We start from the raw sequence: 20,886 nt of genomic DNA on the forward strand, positions 1-20,886 counted from the left end.
GAGTTCCCACTCCCCCGGATGGAAAGTCTGACGACTCAAATAGTCCGCCTCCCAGTTGTCTACTCCTGGGATGTGAATAGCAGATAGATGGCAGGAGTGATTCTCTGCCCATTGGATGATCTTGGTTACTTCCTTCATCGCTAGGGAACTCTTTGTTCCCCCCTGATGATTGATGTACGCAACAGTCGTTATGTTGTCCGACTGAAATTTTATGAACCTGGCTTCCGCTAGCTGAGGCCAAGCCAGGAGCGCATTGAATATAGCTCTTAGTTCCAAAATGTTTCTCGGGAGAAGCGACTCTTCCCGCGACCATAGGCCCTGAGCTTTCAGGGAGTCCCAGACCGCGCCCCACCCCAAGAGGCTGGCGTCGGTCGTGACGATGACCCACTCTGGTCTGCGGAAACTCATTCCCTGAGACAGGTGATCCTGGGTCAAACACCAGAGAAGTGAGTCCCTGGTTACCTGGTCTACTTGAATTTGGGGAGACAAGTCTGTATAGTCCCCATTCCACTGATTGAGCATGCATAGCTGTAATGGTCTTAGATGAATTCGAGCAAAAGGAACCACATCCATTGCTGCGACCATTAGTCCTATTACTTCCATGCATTGAGCTATGGAGGGTTGAGGAATAGAATGAAGAACTCGACAAGCTTTTAGAAGCTTTGCCTTTCTGACTTCTGTGAGAAAGATCTTCATTTCCACAGAATCTATTATTGTTCCCAGAAAAGGAACCCTTGTGGACGGTGACAGTGAACTTTTTTCTATGTTCACCTTCCACCCGTGAGATCTGAGAAAGGCCAACACAATGTCTGTATGAGCCCTCGCTTTGGAAAGGGACGACGCTTGGATTAGGATGTCGTCTAGATAAGGTGCTACAGCGATGCCCCTCGGCCTTAGGACCGCTAGAAGGGACCCTAGCACCTTTGTGAAAATTCTGGGAGCGGTGGCTAAACCGAATGGAAGAGCCACAAACTGGTAATGTTTGTCCAGAAAGGCGAACCTCAGGAACTGATGATGAGATTTGTGGATTGGGATATGCAGATACGCATCCTTTAGATCCACGGTAGTCAAAAATTGACCCTGCTGGATTGTCGGTAAGATTGTCCGAATGGTTTCCATCTTGAAGGATGGAACTCTGAGGAACTTGTTTAATATCTTTAAATCCAGAATTGGCCTGAAAGTTCCCTCTTTTTTGGGAACCACAAACAGGTTTGAGTAAAAACCTAGACCTTGTTCCCCGGAGGGGACTGGGTTTATCACTCCCATCTTTGATAGGTCTCTTACTCAATGTAAGAATGCCTGTTTCTTTATCTGGTCTGAAGATAAGCGATACAGGTGGAACCTTCCCTTTGGAGGAAGTCCCTTGAATTCTAACAGGTATCCCTTGGAAACTCTCTAGTGCCCAGGGATCCAGAACATCTCTTGCCCAAGCCTGAGTGAAGAGAGATAGTCTGCCCCCTACCAGATCCGGTCCCGGATCGGGGGCTACCCCTTCATGCTGTCTTGGTAGCAGCAGCAGGTTTCTTGGTTTGTTTACCCTTGTTCCAGCCTTGCATGGGCTTCCAAGCGGGTTTGGGCTGGGCCGCGTTACCTTCTTGTCTAGCGGCAGTGGAGTTATTAGCCGGTCCGTTCCTGAAATTGCGAAAGGAACGAAAATTAGACTTGTTCTTAGCCTTAAAAGGCCTATCCTGTGGGAGGGCATGGCCCTTACCCCCAGTGATGTCTGAAATAATTTCCTTCAATTCCGGCTCAAAAAGGGTCTTACCCTTGAAAGGAATATTCAGTAACTTAGTCTTGGACGACACATCTGCCGACCAGGATTTTAGCCAAAGCGCCCTCCGCGCTACTATAGCAAAACCTGAGTTTTTCGCCGCCAATTTCGTTATTTGAAAGGCGGCATCCAATATAAAGGAATTAGCTAACTTTAATGCGTGAATTCTGTCCATGACTTCTTCATAGGAAGTCTCTTTCTGGAGCGACCTTTCTAGTTCTTCGAACCAAAAGGACGCCGCTGAAGTGACAGTTATAACACACGTAGCTGGTTGAAGGATGAACCCTTGCTGAACAAAAATCTTTTTAAGCAATCCTTCCAATTTTTTATCCATAGGATCTTTGAAAGCGCAGCTGTCCTCTATAGGAATAGTTGTGCGCTTCGCTAGTGTTGAAACAGCTCCCTCAACCTTCGGGACCGTTTGCCATGCGTCCCTTCTAGGGTCTACTATGGGAAACATTTTTTTAAATATAGGAGGTGGGGCAAAGGGTACACCTGGCTTCTCCCACTCCTTTTCCACTATGTTCGCTACCCTCTTAGGTATTGGAAAAGCGTCGTTGTGCACTGGGACCTCTAAAAATTTGTCCAATTTGCACAACTTCTCTGGTACTACCATGGAATCACAGTCATCCAGAGTAGCTAATACCTCCTTAAGCAAAGTGCGGAGATGTTGTAGTTTAAACTTAAATGCCACTAGATCAGGTTCTGCCTGTTGAGAAATTTTTCCTGAATCTGAAATTTCACCCTCAGACAGCCCTTCCCTTACAGCCAATTCCGATTGATGCGAGGGTAAAATAGATAAGGCATCGTCAGCGTCTGATTGTTCATCCTTTTTATCTGTATTTAAAACTGAACAATCACGCTTTCTCTGAAAAGCTGGCAGTTTGGATAAAAGATTTGCTATAGAATTATCCACTACTGCTGATAATTGTTGCATAGAAATAAGCACTGGCGCGCTAGGTGTCGCCTGCGCGGGCAAAGCTGGTGTAGACACAGAAGGAGAGGATGTAGAGCTATCCCCACTACCTTCATTAGATAAATCATCTTGGGCAACATTATGAAAAATAACAGAGCTGTCCTGATTTTGTTTGGACGCTATGGCGCAATTATCACAAACACTCGAAGGGGGAACCACATTTGTCTCTATACACACAGAACATAGGTTATCTGATGGAACAGACATGTTAAACAGATTTAGGCAGGCAAACAATGCAATAAAAACTATTTTAAACAAAAACGTTACTGTCTCTTTAAATAATAAAATGACACCTTTATTTCTGAATGTTCAAAAAACTATGAAGGCAATATCCGATTTTTCTGAAATTTGGACCCCAGTGTCTTAATGCTTAGAAAGTATTGCACAGCAAATATGGAGACTCTAGCTCTTAAAACAAGCAAACCGGAGCTAATTGTTGGATTTAACCGTTTTTATACACCACAATCCCTGCTACAGCCTTGCTGCAGGTTTTTACCTTCCTTAAGGGTCACCCATCCACAGAAAAAAGCCTTTTGGAGTCACTTTCTGAACCACAGGACCCTCTCACATGAATCTGCATGCATTGCCTTGTAAATCAACTGTGCAGCTGAAGCACCAAAATGAGGCTTCCTCCCTCAGCACACTAGAGTGAAGGGGCCTTCCTGACTAGATTTAGGTGTCTAAAACAAGCCAGATCAATAAAAAACGTTCCCCAGTGTATGTGAGCTTATAAAATATTTCAAATGGTATCATATTGTAATAAAAACCAATCGATTTTGCCCCTAACAGTGTCTACCAGCATAAAAAACAAAAAGGGGAAGCCTGTTATCTTTTTTGCTGAGGTGAAAGAAAAATGGCTTACCTTTTCCCCTGAGGGGAAATATGACTGTCATCTAGCATTAGCCTGTGTTGTTAGAAGGAGACCAGTCATACCTGAAGCAGATGAGTCTGCAAACTGTTACCCCCAACTGAAGTTCTCTTGTTTCAACAGTCCTGCGTGATAACAGTAATGGATTTTAGTTACTGTCTGCTAAAATCATAGCCCTCTTAAACAGAAATCTTCATCACTTTTCTGTTATAGAGTAAATAGTACAAGCCAGCACTATTTTAAAATAACAAACTCTTGATAGAAGAATAAAAACTACAACTAACACCACAAACTCCTCGCCATCCCCGTGGTACATGCTACTTGTTCAGAGCGGCAAGGAGAATGACTGGGGGGCGGAGCCAGAGGGGGAGCTATATGGACAGCTCTTGCTGTGTGCTCTCCTTGCCTTTCCCTATGGGGGAGACTATTTCCCACAAGTAATGGATGACGCCGTGGACCGGACACAACAATGTTGGAGAAATTTATATTTATCCCTCTTAGAATTACTCTAGACATTGCTGTCACGCCCACCACCCAAAGGCCATATGCAAATCCAGTGTACAGATTACAGTAAAGCTGAAATCCTGACAGCCTGCAAGCTGTCATAATTTGTATTTTGCAGCTTGATCTTTATTATTTTTTGTTATTTGTGGAATCAGTCATTTATTTTGCTCAGCTAATTGATGGCAGGTCTGATGCTACTTAAAGGGCTATTATACACTCATTTTTTCTTTGCATAAATGTTTTGTAGATGATCTATTTATAAAGCCCATAAAGTTTTTTTTTTTAAAAAATGTATAATTTTGCTTATTTTTAAATAACATTGCTCTGATTTTCAGACTCCTAACCAAGCCCCAAAGTTTTATTTGAATACCGTCAGCTACCATCTCCAGCTTGCTCCTGATTGTGCAAAGGGTCTTTTCATATGCAAAAGAAGGGGGAGTGTCTTATTTCCCACTTGCAGTGGGCTTTCCAACTATCTTTTCAACAGAGCTAAACTGAAAGCTTCTAAGTACGTTATTAAACCATTTTATACTGGATTTTTATATCAGTATCTGTGCATCTTATTCTTTATAGTAGTGTCTATTACATGCAGTTATATGAAAATGAGTGTATACTGTCCCTTTAGGTACAGTGCACACAATCTACACCATATCAATCATATGGCTAACTGCCCAGTCAAAATTTCAGTGGGCTCTTTTGCACAGACAAACTCCTGTCTAAGTTCTGCAGGCCATTGCACAATTTACAAATTACTCTAAGAGGCTGAAGCTCATTGCACAGGGCCATCATAGCTTGTCTCAGATTATAGCAAATTCGGCCACAAGCAGGTTCTACAGGATGCTTTGCCGTCTAGACAAGGGCCACCGCAAGTCTTCATCAGCCTAGACAGACAGCACTTATTCCTGATACTACCCCAGGAACGGAAGCATGACATCACGCCCCTGCATCAGTGCACAGCTTGTTTAACCTCATCACCCACTTGCACAGTATTTCTCGGTTATATGTGATCTCGCAACCGCAAGTCTCCATGCTGTACACTGATGCAGAGGTAGGTCTGTGCAAGGAGCACACAGAATGTAAATCATAATCCTCATCTAAACTGTGCTGTTGGTGATGCGTCGCTGATTAATAGAGAACACATTGGCGGTCTCTGGGAATAGTAAATGTGCTGCACTAGGTCCCTTTAACACATTCCACACATCTCCTACTGCCCAAGGTGCCTGCAGCCCTTGCATGTCTGTACAGCGCATTGCACAGGCTTACAAAAGATCTGCAGAACATTTACTATTCCCAGAGAAGGGCAATGTGTTCTCTATTCCGGAGGAAATATATAGTCTGCCAGCTAAAAGCATCCCCCCGAGGAAACTTCAAGTTTTCTGGCCATTGGATCCTTAAAAGAAGTACTGGTAGTCCAACTAGCAAAAGGTGGAAATAGCACTGTCCCTCTTTGGAATGGTCTCTCATATCTCCAATTTGAAACATGTTTTTGAATGTAGTAAAGGGAACAAAGGAAATGTCTGGTTTGTTCTATTCCTTGCTAATTAGCTCTGAAAACTACATCAGGAACCAGGAAGGTAGATAGCTTTTTTTTTTAGGAATGCCTTAAATAAATTATAAATCTTTAGTTTATTTGCATGTGGATGGTCTACAATCTGTAAGGCAATTAAAAACTTCCTGCAACAGAGTGTTTATGTGCTTAAATTTTAAACTGAAAGACACATTCTACTACTTTATCAGAAGGGGGGAGATCCCTGGGTTTTAGAATAAATGGCCTCAGATGAGGAGTAGGACTATAATTATAAATTGTACTCCTGGAGGGTACAGGGTACCTAGACGAGTCAGATTTAGGGATATCCCAGATGAGCCAAGGGCCTGTGAATGGTTCACTTCTATTCCTTTGCATGCATTTGCATTTAATTGGTGAAGTCATGAAAGACATCAGTTGTGAAATTGCAGACTGTTTTAAGTTAGGAGACAGCTCCATAGAACTGTCCAGGGGATAAAACCTGGTGGGTAACAAAACACTGAGTACGCTGCTGTAAAGACAATGCTGAATGACCCTGTCTAGCAGTAGACACAGACTCTGCCTCAGCAAATAGGTTACAATGCTGAGTAGGGACACACACCAAAACGTCCTTACATAGCAAACACATATGGGAAGGGGTTAAATTGACTTTCTAAGGGATCAGTGTTAAATCATAAGACTTTAGCTACACCACTTTGCTCCATAATGATTTAGATCAGTAAGGACAGGCAAGTATCTAAAATTAGATAGCAGCACAGAAATACAGTGTAAGAGGGACAGAAAAAGGTTAACATCTTAAGGGGAACACACATACGTTGGCACAAGAGTTAATAAAGAGTTAAATAAAACATAATTTATGTAAGAACTTACCTGATAAATTCATTTCTTTCATATTAGCAAGAGTCCATGAGCTAGTGACGTATGGGATATACATTCCTACCAGGAGGGGCAAAGTTTCCCAAACCTCAAAATGCCTATAAATACACCCCTCACCACACCCACAATTCAGTTTAACGAATAGCCAAGAAGTGGGGTGATAAAAAAGTGCGAAAGCATATAAAATAAGGAATTGGAATAATTGTGCTTTATACAAAAATCATAACCACCCCAAAAAAAGGGCGGGCCTCATGGACTCTTGCTAATATGAAAGAAATGAATTTATCAGGTGAGTTCTTACATAAAACATAATTTATGCTTACCTGATAAATTCCTTTCTTCTGTTGTGTGATCAGTCCACGGGTCATCATTACTTCTGGGATATAACTCCTCCCCAACAGGAAATGCAAGAGGATTCACCCAGCAGAGCTGCATATAGCTCCTCCCCTCTACGTCAGTCCCAGTCATTCGACCAAGAATCAACGAGAAAGGAGTAACCAAGGGTGAAGTGGTGACTGGAGTATAATTTAAAAGATATTTACCTGCCTTAAAACAGGGCGGGCCGTGGACTGATCACACAACAGAAGAAAGGAATTTATCAGGTAAGCATAAATTATGTTTTCTTCTGTTATGTGTGATCAGTCCACGGGTCATCATTACTTCTGGGATACCAATACCAAAGCAAAAGTACACGGATGACGGGAGGGATAGGCAGGCTCATTATACAGAAGGAACCACTGCCTGAAGAACCTTTCTCCCAAAAATAGCCTCCGAAGAAGCAAAAGTGTCAAATTTGTAAAATTTGGAAAAAGTATGAAGCGAAGACCAAGTTGCAGCTTTGCAAATCTGTTCAACAGAGGCCTCATTCTTAAAGGCCCAAGTGGAAGCCACAGCTCTAGTGGAGTGAGCTGTAATTCTTTCAGGAGGCTGCTGTCCAGCAGTCTCATAGGCTAAACGTATTATGCTACGAAGCCAAAAAGAGAGAGAGGTAGCAGAAGCTTTTTGACCTCTCCTCTGTCCAGAGTAAACGACAAACAAGGAAGAAGTTTGGCGAAAATCTTTAGTTGCCTGCAAGTAGAACTTGAGGGCACGAACTACATCCAGATTGTGTAAAAGACGTTCCTTCTTTGAAGAAGGATTTGGACACAAGGATGGGACAACAATCTCTTGATTGATGTTCCTGTTAGTGACTACCTTAGGTAAGAACCCAGGTTTAGTACGCAGAACTACCTTGTCTGAGTGAAAAATCAGATAAGGGGAATCACAATGTAAGGCTGATAACTCAGAGACTCTTCGAGCCGAGGAAATAGCCATTAAAAACAGAACTTTCCAAGATAGCATTTTTATATCAATGGAATGAAGGGGTTCAAACGGAACACCCTGTAAAACGTTAAGAACTAAGTTTAAACTCCATGGTGGAGCAACAGCTTTAAACACAGGCTTGATCCTAGCTAAAGCCTGACAAAAGGACTGGACGTCTGGATTTTCTGACAGACGTCTGTGTAACAAGATGGACAGAGCTGAAATCTGTCCCTTTAATGAACTAGCTGATAAACCCTTTTCTAAACCTTCTTGTAGAAAAGACAATATCCTAGCGATCCTAACCTTACTCCAGGAGTAACCTTTGGATTCGCACCAGTATAGGTATTTCCGCCATATTTTATGGTAAATCCTTCTGGTAACAGGCTTCCTAGCCTGAATAAGGGTATCAATAACCGACTCAGAAAAACCACGTTTTGATAAAATCAAGCGTTCAATTTCCAAGCAGTCAGCTTCAGAGAAGTTAGATTTTGATGTTTGAATGGACCCTGTATCAGAAGGTCCTGTCTTAGAGGTAGAGACCAAGGCGGACAGGATGACATGTCCACTAGATCTGCATACCAAGTCCTGCGTGGCCAAGCAGGTGCTATTAGAATTACTGATGCTCTCTCCTGTTTGATTTTGGCAATCAATCGAGGAAGCAGCGGGAAGGGTGGAAACACATAAGCCATCCTGAAGTTCCAAGGTGCTGTCAAAGCATCTATCAGAACTGCTCCCGGATCCCTGGATCTGGACCCGTAGCGAGGAAGTTTGGCGTTCTGGCGAGACGCCATGAGATCTATCTCTGGTTTGCCCCAACGTCGAAGTATTTGGGCAAAGACCTCCGGATGAAGTTCCCACTCCCCCGGATGAAGAGTCTGGCGACTCAAGAAATCCGCCTCCCAGTTCTCCACTCCCGGGATGTGGATTGCTGACAGGTGGCAAGAGTGAGACTCTGCCCAGCGAATTATCTTTGATACTTCCATCATTGCTAGGGAGCTTCTTGTCCCTCCCTGATGGTTGATGTAAGCTACAGTCGTGATGTTGTCCGACTGAAACCTGATGAACCCCCGAGTTATTAACTGGGGCCAAGCCAGAAGGGCATTGAGAACTGCTCTCAATTCCAGAATGTTTATTGGAAGGAGACTCTCCTCCTGATTCCATAGTCCCTGAGTCTTCAGAGAATTCCAGACAGCGCCCCAACCTAGTAGGCTGGCGTCTGTTGTTACAATTGTCCAGTCTGGCCTGCTGAATGGCATCCCCCTGGACAGGTGTGGCCGATAAAGCCACCATAGAAGAGAATTTCTGGTCTCTTGATTCAGATTCAGAGTAGGGGACAAATCTGAGTAATCCCCATTCCACTGACTTAGCATGCATAATTGCAGCGGTCTGAGGTGTAGGCGTGCAAAAGGTACTATGTCCATTGCCGCTACCATTAAGCCGATCACCTCCATGCATTGAGCTACTGACGGGTGTTGAATGGAATGAAGGACGCGGCATGCATTTTGAAGTTTTGTTAACCTGTCTTCTGTCAGGTAAATCTTCATTTCTACAGAATCTATAAGAGTCCCCAAGAATGGAACTCTTGTGAGAGGAAAGAGAGAACTCTTCTTTTCGTTCACTTTCCATCCATGCGACCTTAGAAATGCCAGAACTAACTCTGTATGAGACTTGGCAGTTTGAAAGCTTGAAGCTTGTATTAGAATGTCGTCTAGGTACGGAGCTACCGAAATCCCTCGCGGTCTTAGTACCGCTAGAAGGGCACCCAGAACCTTTGTGAAGATTCTTGGAGCCGTAGCCAATCCGAATGGAAGAGCTACAAACTGGTAGTGCCTGTCTAAGAAGGCAAACCTTAGATACCGGTGATGATCTTTGTGGATCGGTATGTGAAGGTAAGCATCCTTTAAATCCACTGTGGTCATGTACTGACCCTCTTGGATCATGGGTAAGATTGTCCGAATAGTTTCCATTTTGAACGATGGAACTCTTAGGAATTTGTTTAGAGTCTTTAAATCTAAGATTGGCCTGAAAGTTCTCTCTTTTTTGGGAACCACAAACAGGTTTGAGTAGAACCCTTGTCCTTGTTCCGACCACGGAACCGGATGGATCACTCCCATTGTTAACAGATCTTGTACGCAGCGTAGAAACGCTTCTTTCTTTATCTGGTTTGTTGACAACCTTGACAGATGAAATCTCCCTCTTGGGGGAGATAATTTGAAGTCTAGAAGGTATCCCTGAGATATGATCTCTAGTGCCCAGGGATCCTGAACATCTCTTGCCCAGGCCTGGGCGAAGAGAGAGAGTCTGCCCCCTACTAGATCCGGTCCCGGATCGGGGGCTCTCGGTTCATGCTGTCTTTGGGGCAGCAGCAGGTTTCCTGGCCTGCTTGCTTTTGTTCCAGGACTGGTTAGGCTTCCAGCCTTGCCTGTAACGAGCAACAGCTCCTTCCTGTTTTGGTGCAGTGGAGGTTGATGCTGCTCCTGTTTTGAAATTCCGAAAGGGACGAAAATTAGACTGTCTAGCCTTAGCTTTGGCCTTGTCTTGAGGTAGGGCGTGGCCCTTACCTCCCGTAATGTCAGCGATAATTTCTTTCAAACCGGGCCCGAATAAGGACTGCCCCTTGAAAGGTATATTAAGTAATTTGGACTTAGAAGTAACATCAGCTGACCAGGATTTTAGCCACAGTGCCCTGCGTGCCTGTATGGCGAATCCTGAGTTCTTAGCCGTAAGTTTGGTTAAATGTACTACGGCCTCCGAAATGAAAGAATTAGCTAGTTTAAGGACTCTAAGCCTGTCCGTAATGTCGTCTAGCGTAGAGGAACTAAGGTTCTCTTCAAGCGACTCAATCCAAAATGCTGCCGCAGCCGTAATCGGCGCGATACATGCAAGGGGTTGTAATATAAAACCTTGTTGAACAAACATTTTCTTAAGGTAACCCTCTAATTTTTTATCCATTGGATCTGAGAAAGCACAGCTATCCTCCACCGGGATAGTGGTACGCTTAGCTAAAGTAGAAACTGCTCCCTCCACCTTGGGGACCGTTTGCCATAAGTCCCGAGTGGTGGCGTCTATTGGAAACATCTTTCTAAATATTGGAGGGGGTGAGAACGGCACACCGGGTCTATCCCACTCCTTAGTAACAATTTCAGTTAGTCTCTTAGGTATAGGAAAAACGTCAGTACTCGCCGGTACCGCAAAGTATTTATCCAACCTACACAGTTTCTCTGGTATTGCAACGGTGTTACAATCGTTGAGAGCTGCTAAGACCTCCCCTAGTAGTACACGGAGGTTCTCCAATTTAAATTTAAAATTTGAAATATCTGAGTCCAATCTGTTTGGATCAGAACCGTCACCCACAGAATGAAGCTCTCCGTCCTCATGCTCTGCGAGCTGTGACGCAGTATCAGACATGGCCCTAGCATTGTCAGCGCACTCTGTTCTCACCCCAGAGTGATCACGCTTGCCTCTTAGTTCTGGTAATTTAGACAAAACTTCAGTCATAACAGTAGCCATATCTTGTAATGTTATCTGTAATGGCCGCCCAGATGTACTAGGCGCCAAAATATCACGCACCTCCCGGGCGGGAGATGCAGGTACTGTCGCGTGAGGCGAGTTAGTCGGCATAACTCTCCCCTCGCTGTTTGGTGAAATTTGTTCACATTGTACAGATTGACTTTTATTTAAAGTAGCATCAATACAGTTAGTACATAAATTTCTATTGGGCTCCACCTTGGCATTGGAACAAATGACACAGATATCTTCCTCTGAGTCAGACATGTTTAACACACTAGCAAAAAAAAACTTACAACTTGGTTATAATCTTTTTTAGCAAAAAAACGCACTGTGCCTCAAAGAGGTACTAACGATTAAATGACAGTTGAAATAATGAACTGAAAAACAGTTATAGCATCAAACTTTAAAACAACACAACTTTTAGCAAAGGTTTGTTCCCATTAGTAAAAAACAACACTAATTAAATTTGTACATAAGAAAACAAAACAACGTTTTTTATTCACAGTCACTATAAGAATTCTCACAGCTCTGCTGAGAGAATTTACCTCCCTTCAAAGAAGTTTGAAGACCCCTGAGATCTGTCAGAGATGAACCGGATCATGCAGGAAATATAAAAGTAGCTGACTGGAATTTTTTGATGCGTAGCAAAGAGCGCCAAAAACGGCCCCTCCCTCTCCCACACAGCAGTGAAGAGAAACGAAACTGTCACAATTAAAGCAAAAAACTGCCAAGTGGAAAATAATGCCCAAATATTTATTCACACAGTACCTCAGCAATGTAAACGATTCTACATTCCAGCAAAAACGTTTAACATGAGAATAGTTATTAAGAGGATTAGTGACCTTTAACACAGTAGTTCCGGTGAAATACCATCCCCAGAATACTGAAGTGTATACATACATGTCATTTTAACGGTATGGCAGGCTTTTCTCATCAATTCCATTCAGAAAATAAAAACTGCCACATACCTCAATGCAGATTCATCTGCCCGCTGTCCCCTGATCTGAAGCCTTTACCTCCCTCAGATGGTCGAGAACAGCAATATGATCTTAACGACTCCGGTTAAAATCATAGTAAAAAATCTCTGTCAGATTCTTCCTCAAACTCTGCCAGAGAAGTAATAACACGCTCCGGTGCTATTTTAAAATAACAAACTTTTGATTGAAGTCATAAAAACTAAGTATAATCACCATAGTCCTCTCACACATCCTATCTAGTCGTTGGGTGCAAGAGAATGACTGGGACTGACGTAGAGGGGAGGAGCTATATGCAGCTCTGCTGGGTGAATCCTCTTGCATTTCCTGTTGGGGAGGAGTTATATCCCAGAAGTAATGATGACCCGTGGACTGATCACACATAACAGAAGAAATTATGTTTTCTTTCATGTAATTAGCAAGAGTCCATGAGCTAGTGACGTATGGGATAATGATTACCCAAGATGTGGATCTTTCCACGCAAGAGTCACTAGAGAGGGAGGGATAAAATAAAGACAGCCAATTCCTGCTGAAAATAATCCACACCCAAAATAAAGTTTAATGAAAAACATAAGCAGAAGATTCAAACTGAAACCGCTGCCTGAAGTACTTTTCTACCAAAAACTGCTTCAGAAGAAGAAAATACATCAAAATGGTAGAATTTAGTAAAAGTATGCAAAGAGGACCAAGTTGCTGCTTTGCAAATCTGATCAATCGAAGCTTCATTCCTAAACGCCCAGGAAGTAGAAACTGACCTAGTAGAATGAGCTGTAATCCTTTGAGGCGGAGATTTACCCGACTCAACATAGACAAGATGAATTAAAGATTTCAACCAAGATGCCAAAGAAATGGCAGAAGCTTTCTGGCCTTTTCTAGAACCAGAAAAGATAACAAATAAACTAGAAGTCTTTCGGAAAGACTTAGTAGCTTCAACATAATATTTCAAAGCTCTAACAACATCCAAAGAATGCAATGATTTCTCCTTAGAATTCTTAGGATTAGGACATAATGAAGGAACCACAATTTCCCTACTAATGTTGTTAGAATTCACAACTTTAGGTAAAAATTCAAAAGAAGTTTGCAACACTGCCATATCCTGATGAAAAATCAGAAAAGGAGACTCACAAGAAAGAGCAGATAATTCAGAAACTCTTCTGGCAGAAGAGATGGCCAAAAGGAACAAAACTTTCCAAGAAAGTAATTTAATGTCCAATGAATGCATAGGTTCAAACGGAGGAGCTTGAAGAGCCCCCAGAACCAAATTCAAACTCCAAGGAGGAGAAATTGACTTAATGACAAGTTTTATACGAACCAAAGCTTGTACAAAACAAAGAATATCAGGAAGATTAGCAATCTTTCTGTGAAAAAGAACAGAAAGAGCAGAGATTTGTCCTTTCAAAGAACTTGCGGATAAACCTTTATCTAAACCATCCTGAAGAAACTGTAAAATTCTCGGAATTCTAAAAGAATGCCAAGAAAAATGATGAGAAAGACACCAAGAAATATAAGTCTTCCAGACTCTATAATATATATCTCTCTGGATACAGATTTACGAGCCTGTAACATAGTATTAATCACAGAGTCAGAGAAACCTCTTTGACCAAGAATCAAGCGTTCAATCTCCATACCTTTAAATTTAAGGATTTGAGATCCTGATGGAAAAAAGGACCTTGCGACAGAAGGTCTGGTCGTAGCGGAAGAGTCCACGGATGGCAAGAGGCCATCCGGACAAGATCCGCATACCAAAACCTGTGAGGCCATGCCGGAGCTACCAGCAGAACAAACGAGCATTCCTTCAGAATCTTGGAGATTACTCTTGGAAGAAGAACTAGAGGCGGAAAGATATAAGCAGGATGATACTTCCAAGGAAGTAATAATGCATCCACTGCTTCCGCCTAAGGATCCCGGGATCTGGACAGATACCTGGGAAGTTTCTTGTTTAGATGAGACGCCATCAGATCTATTTCTGGAAGCTCCCACATTTGAACAATCTGAAGAAATACCTCTGGGTGAAGAGACCATTCGCCCGGATGCAACGTTTGGCGACTGAGATAATCCGCTTCCCAATTGTCTATACCTGGGATATGAACCGCAGAGATTAGACAGGAGCTGGATTCCGCCCAAACCAGAATTCGAGATACTTCTTTCATAGCCAGAGGACTGTGAGTCCCTCCTTGATGATTGATGTATGCCACAGTAGTGACATTGTCTGTCTGAAAACAAATGAACGATTCTCTCTTCAGAAGAGGCCAAGACTGAAGAGCTCTGAAAATTGCACGGAGTTCCAAAATATTGATCGGTAATCTCACCTCCTGAGATTCCCAAACTCCTTGTGCCGTCAGAGATCCCCACACAGCTCCCCAACCTGTGAGACTTGCATCTGTTGAAATTACAGTCCAGGTCGGAAGCACAAAAGAAGCCCCCTGAATTAAACGATGGTGATCTGTCCACCACGTTAGAGAGTGTCGTACAATCGGTTTTAAAGATATTAATTGAGATATCTTTGTGTAATCCTTGCACCATTGATTCAGCATACAGAGCTGAAGAGGTCGCATGTGAAAACGAGCAAAGGGGATCGCGTCCGATGCAGCAGTCATAAGACCTAGAATTTCCATGCATAAGGCTACCGAAGGGAATGATTGTGACTGAAGGTTTCGACAAGCTGAAATCAATTTTAGACGTCTCTTGTCTGTTAAAGACAGAGTCATGGACACTGAATCTATCTGGAAACCCAGAAAGGTTACCCTTGTCTGAGGAATCAATGAACTTTTTGGTGAATTGATCCTCCAACCATGATCTTGAAGAAACAACACAAGTCGATTCGTATGAGATTCTGCTAAATGAAAAGACTGAGCAAGTACCAAGATATCGTCCAAATAAGGAAATACCACAATACCCTGTTCTCTGATTACAGACAGAAGGGCACCGAGAACCTTTGTAAAAATTCTTGGAGCTGTAGCTAGGCCAAACGGCAGAGCCACAAACTGGTAATGCTTGTCCAGAAAAGAGAATCTCCGGAACTGATAATGATCTGGATGAATCGGAATATGCAGATATGCATCCTGTAAATCTATTGTGGACATAAAATGCCCTTGCTGAACAAAAGGCAAGATAGTCCTTACAGTTACCATTTTGAACGTTGGTATCCTTACATAACGATTCAATATTTTTAGATCCAGAACTGGTCTGAAGGAATTCTCCTTCTTTGGTACAATGAAGAGTTTTGAATAAAACCCCATCCCCTGTTCCAGAACTGAAACTGGCATAATTACTCCAGCCAACTCTAGATCTGAAACACAATTCAGAAATGCTTGAGCTTTCACTGGATTTACTGGGACACGGGAAAGAAAAAATCTCTTTGCAGGAGGTCTCATCTTGAAACCAATTCTGTACCCTTCTGAAACAATGTTCTGAATCCAAAGATTGTGAACAGAATTGATCCAAATTTCTTTGAAAAAACGTAACCTGCCCCCTACCAGCTGAGCTGGAATGAGGGCCGCACCTTCATGTGGACTTAGAAGCAGGCTTTGCCTTTCTAGAAGGCTTGGATTTATTCCAGACTGGAGATGGTTTCCAAACTGAAACTGCTCCTGAGGATGAAGGATCAGGCTTTTGTTCTTTGTTGAAACGAAAGGAACGAAAACGATTATTAGCCCTGTTTTTACCCTTAGATTTTTTATCCTGTGGTAAAAAAGTTCCTTTCCCACCAGTAACAGTTGAGATAATGGAATCCAACTGAGAACCAAATAATTTGTTACCCTGGAAAGAAATGGAAAGTAGAGTTGATTTAGAAGCCATATCAGCATTCCAAGTTTTAAGCCATAAAGCTCTTCTAGCTAAAATAGCTAGAGACATAAACCTGACATCAACTCTGATAATATCAAAAATGGCATCACAGATAAAATTATTAGCATGCTGAAGAAGAAGAATAATATTATGAGAATCATGATCTGTTACTTGTTGTGCTATAGTCTCCAACCAAAAAGTTGAAGCTGCAGCAACATCAGCCAAAGATATAGCAGGTCTAAGAAGATTACCTGAACACAGATAAGCTTTTCTTAGAAAGGATTCCATTTTCCTATCTAAAGGATCTTTAAACGAAGTACCATCTGACGTAGGAATAGTAGTACGTTTAGCAAGGGTAGAAATAGCCCCATCGACTTTAGGGATTTTGTCCCAAAATTCTAATCTGTCAGACGGCACAGGATATAATTGCTTAAAACGTTTAGAAGGAGTAAATGAATTACCCAATTGATCCCATTCTCTGGAAATTACTTCAGAAATAGAATTAGGAACAGGAAAAACTTCTGGAATAACCACAGGAGCTTTAAATACCTTATCTAAACGTTTAGAATTAGTATCAAGAGGACCAGAATCCTCTATTTCTAAAGCAATTAGTACTTCTTTAAGTAAAGAACAAATAAATTCCATTTTAAATAAATATGAAGATTTATCAGCATCAATCTCTGAGACAGAATCCTCTGAACCAGAAGAGTCATCAGAATGATGATGTTCATTTAAAAATTCATCTGTAGAGAGAGAAGTTTTAAAAGATTTTTTATGTTTACTAGAAGGAGAAATAACAGACATAGCCTTCTTGATGGATTCAGAAACAAAATCTCTTATGTTATCAGGAACATTCTGCACCTTAGATGTTGAGGGAACTGCAACAGGCAATGGTACATTACTAAAGGAAATATTATCTGCTTTAACAAGTTTGTCATGACAATTAATACAAACAACAGCCGGAGGAATAGCTACCAAAAGTTTACAGCAGATACACTTAGCTTTGGTAGTTCCAGCACTAGACAGCGATTTTCCTGAAGTATCTTCTGACTCAGATGCAACGTGAGACATCTTGCAATATGTAAGAGAAAAAACAACATATAAAGCAAAATTGATCAAATTCCTTAAATGACAGTTTCAGGAATGGGAAAAAAATGCCAATAAACAAGCTTCTAGTAACCAGAAGCAAAGAAAAAATGAGACTGAAATAATGTGGAGACAAAAGCGACGCCACATCCGGAACGCCGACATTTTTGGCGCAAAAGGACGTCAAAAAATGACGCAACTTCCGGCGACACGTATGCCAAAAAAGTCCGCGCCAAGAATGACGCAATAAAATGAAGCATTTTCAGCCCCCGCGAGCCTAACAGCCCACAGGGAAAAAAAGTCAAATTTTTAAGGTAAGAAAAAATGATTGATTCAAATGCATTATCCCAAATATGAAACTGACTGTCTGAAAATAAGGAATGTTGAACATTCTGAGTCAAGGCAAATAAATGTTTGAATACATATATTTAGAACTTTATAAATAAAGTGCCCAACCATAGCTTAGAGTGTCACAGAAAATAAGATTTACTTACCCCAGGACACTCATCTACATGTTTGTAGAAAGCCAAACCAGTACTGAAACGAAAATCAGCAGAGGTAATGGTATATAAATAAGAGTATATCGTCGATCTGAAAAGGGAGGTAAGAGATGAATCTCTACGACCGATAACAGAGAACCTATGAAATAGACCCCGTAGAAGGAGATCACTGCATTCAAATAGGCAATACTCTCCTCACATCCCTCTGACATTCACTGCACGCTGAGAGGAAAACCGGGCTCCAACTTGCTGCGGAGCGCATATCAACGTAGAATCTAGCACAAACTTACTTCACCACCTCCATAGGAGGCAAAGTTTGTAAAACTGAATTGTGGGTGTGGTGAGGGGTGTATTTATAGGCATTTTGAGGTTTGGGAAACTTTGCCCCTCCTGGTAGGAATGTATATCCCATACGTCACTAGCTCATGGACTCTTGCTAATTACATGAAAGAAATATAAATTTATATAAATGTATGCAAAACTAGTTATTAAGAGGACTTACCACTCTAAGGCTCTCAGAAGAAATTGCAATGTGTCATCAAAGATGACCACTGTCTGTAAAGAAAAGGAGGAAATAGAGCATAGTATTAGCGGGAAAAAGTTAACTCCCTGAGCTCTGCACAGAAGGAATCTCAGAAACTGAGCTCCAACACTTCGGAAGTTTCCCTGATCATCTGAGAGCCTGCAGAAAATGAGGAGCAGAACTCTGATATGTACTAAAAACCAGAAACAAATTTAAAGAGATAGTACCTCAATATTACTGTAACTGTGTAAAAGTGAACAAAAAAGTGCCAAAAAAAAGGCTATGTGAATCACGTGTACATGTTCATGCTAATATCCTATGGGCTGTGTGAACACAAGTACCTATTTACCAGTCAGCATACACTGTACCATGCTTAGGAAGCTGCTTGGGACTGGATTCCAGTAGAAGAGCACATCTTGTGTAGTATACACCGACACTGGATTTAAGGAAGGAGTACTCCGATGTGTCCAAACATTCCCATTAACACCTGTGGCAGGCAAGTGACAAACTCCCACAGGAGATTTACTATCACTGCCAATGTACTCTGTTTACTCTTCCGGGCTCTCTGAGTGGATTTTGGGTCTCACATCAGTTTGTGAACCCCTTTTCAAAATTCATCATCCTCCTTGCTGGAGGTAGAAAAAATAGCAAAGTGGGAGGGATTAAAGCTGATTCCAAAAGGGATGTGAACTCCCCCAATAAACATTTCTGAAAGAACCTGAGCTACCCAAGAGAAACAGGAGTGGCCAGCAACACAAGAAAAATATGTCAAATGCATTACAAGTTATGACACCACCTAGTCAGCCTTTAACAAATTTGGATTACTGCACAACATCACAAATTAGTATTAATTAATTAAGCTGATAAAAAGGTAGTAGGTATAGAAGGATCATCTGATACTTGAGACATACATGAGGGCAGAGGCAAGTCAGCCCAAAGATATTAAAACAGGATATATAGCATGCAGGATTATCAGCGAGCGAAAAGCATCACTCGGATAATGACACAAACTACTCCCCACTTAATTTTATCCATGCAAGTCATGAGAGCAATAACAAAGAACAGCATATTTGTAGGCCAAGGGAAAGAGTAACAGTTATAGTTTTAATATTAATACAGATTATGTTTAAACAATTCTATACAACAGTCTTTTACCTGAGTGGTCTTGACTGGGTATTTCCTGTTTCAACATCAGGATGTAAATAGTCCTTTATATAGAGGTCAGCAGCACTATTAGAATGTGTGCAGATAAGAACCCTGTAAAAAACATAAACATAATGAACAGATCCTACTAAAAAACCTACTAAAAAAAACTACTCACAATGGAAAAAGATGCCACTGAAAATATTAAATGTATAACACAAATACAGTATGTTAACCATTTATCAATCTTCTTTGTGCCCCTTTTCTGAGATTGTTTTGTAACAGAAGCAGATTTTTTTCACCCAAAGGCCCACAAATTTAGACTTAAAGGGATACTAACCCCTCATTTTTTCCTTTCATGATTCAGATAGAGCATGCAATTTTAAGCAACTTTCTAATTTACTCCTATTATCATTTTTTCAATGTTCTCATGTTATCTTGATTTGAAAAAGCAGTAATAAAAGGTTAGGAGCCGGCCCATTTTTTAGTTCAGCACCTTGGTAGAGCTGCTGATTGTTTTGCTAAATTTAGCCACAAATCAGCAAGTGCTACCCATGTGCTGAACAAAAAAACATAATTTATGTAAGAACTTACCTGATAAATTCATTTCTTTCATATTAACAAGAGTCCATGAGCTAGTGACGTATGGGATATACATTCCTACCAGGAGGGGCAAAGTTTCCCAAACCTTAAAATGCCTATAAATACACCCCTCACCACACCCACAAATCAGTTTAACGAATAGCCAAGAAGTGGGGTGATAAGAAAAAAAGTGCGAAGCATATAAAATAAGGAATTGGAATAATTGTGCTTTATACAAAAAAATCATAACCACCACAAAAAAGGGTGGGCCTCATGGACTCTTGTTAATATGAAAGAAATGAATTTATCAGGTAAGTTCTTACATAAATTATGTTTTCTTTCATGTAATTAACAAGAGTCCATGAGCTAGTGACGTATGGGATAATGACTACCCAAGATGTGGATCTTTCCACACAAGAGTCACTAGAGAGGGAGGGATAAAATAAAGACAGCCAATTCCTGCTGAAAATAATCCACACCCAAAATAAAGTTTAACAAAAAACATAAGCAGAAGATTCAAACTGAAACCGCTGCCTGAAGAACTTTTCTACCAAAAACTGCTTCAGAAGAAGAAAATACATCAAAATGGTAGAATTTAGTAAAAGTATGCAAAGAGGACCAAGTTGCTGCTTTGCAGATCTGGTCAACCAAAGCTTCATTCCTAAACGCCCAGGAAGTAGATACTGACCTAGTAGAATGAGCTGTAATTCTCTGAGGCGGAATTTTACCCGACTCAACATAGGCAAGATGAATTAAAGATTTCAACCAAGATGCCAAAGAAATGGCAGAAGCTTTCTGGCCTTTCCTAGAACCGGAAAAGATAACAAAGAGACTAGAAGTCTTACAGAAAGATTTCGTAGCTTCAACATAATATTTCAAAGCTCTAACAACATCCAAAGAATGCAACGATTTCTCCTTAGAATTCTTAGGATTAGGACATAATGAAGGAACCACAATTTC

At 41.4% G+C, this 20,886-nt stretch overlaps 1 protein-coding gene across 2 annotated transcripts in view; it reads right to left on the reverse strand.

The window, feature by feature from the left end:
• Positions 1 to 20,886, reverse strand: part of HELZ (helicase with zinc finger) — an 842,947-nt gene that overhangs the window by 401,101 nt on the left and 420,960 nt on the right. For both annotated transcript variants that reach the window (XM_053707899.1, XM_053707909.1), the window contains exon 15: positions 19,357 to 19,458. In XM_053707899.1, the coding sequence (XP_053563874.1) occupies positions 19,357 to 19,458 (102 nt within the window). The remainder of the gene's footprint in view (positions 1 to 19,356; positions 19,459 to 20,886) is intronic.

The sequence above is a fragment of the Bombina bombina genome, chromosome 1, assembly GCF_027579735.1.
Source record: "Bombina bombina isolate aBomBom1 chromosome 1, aBomBom1.pri, whole genome shotgun sequence".
NCBI lineage: Eukaryota > Metazoa > Chordata > Amphibia > Anura > Bombinatoridae > Bombina > Bombina bombina.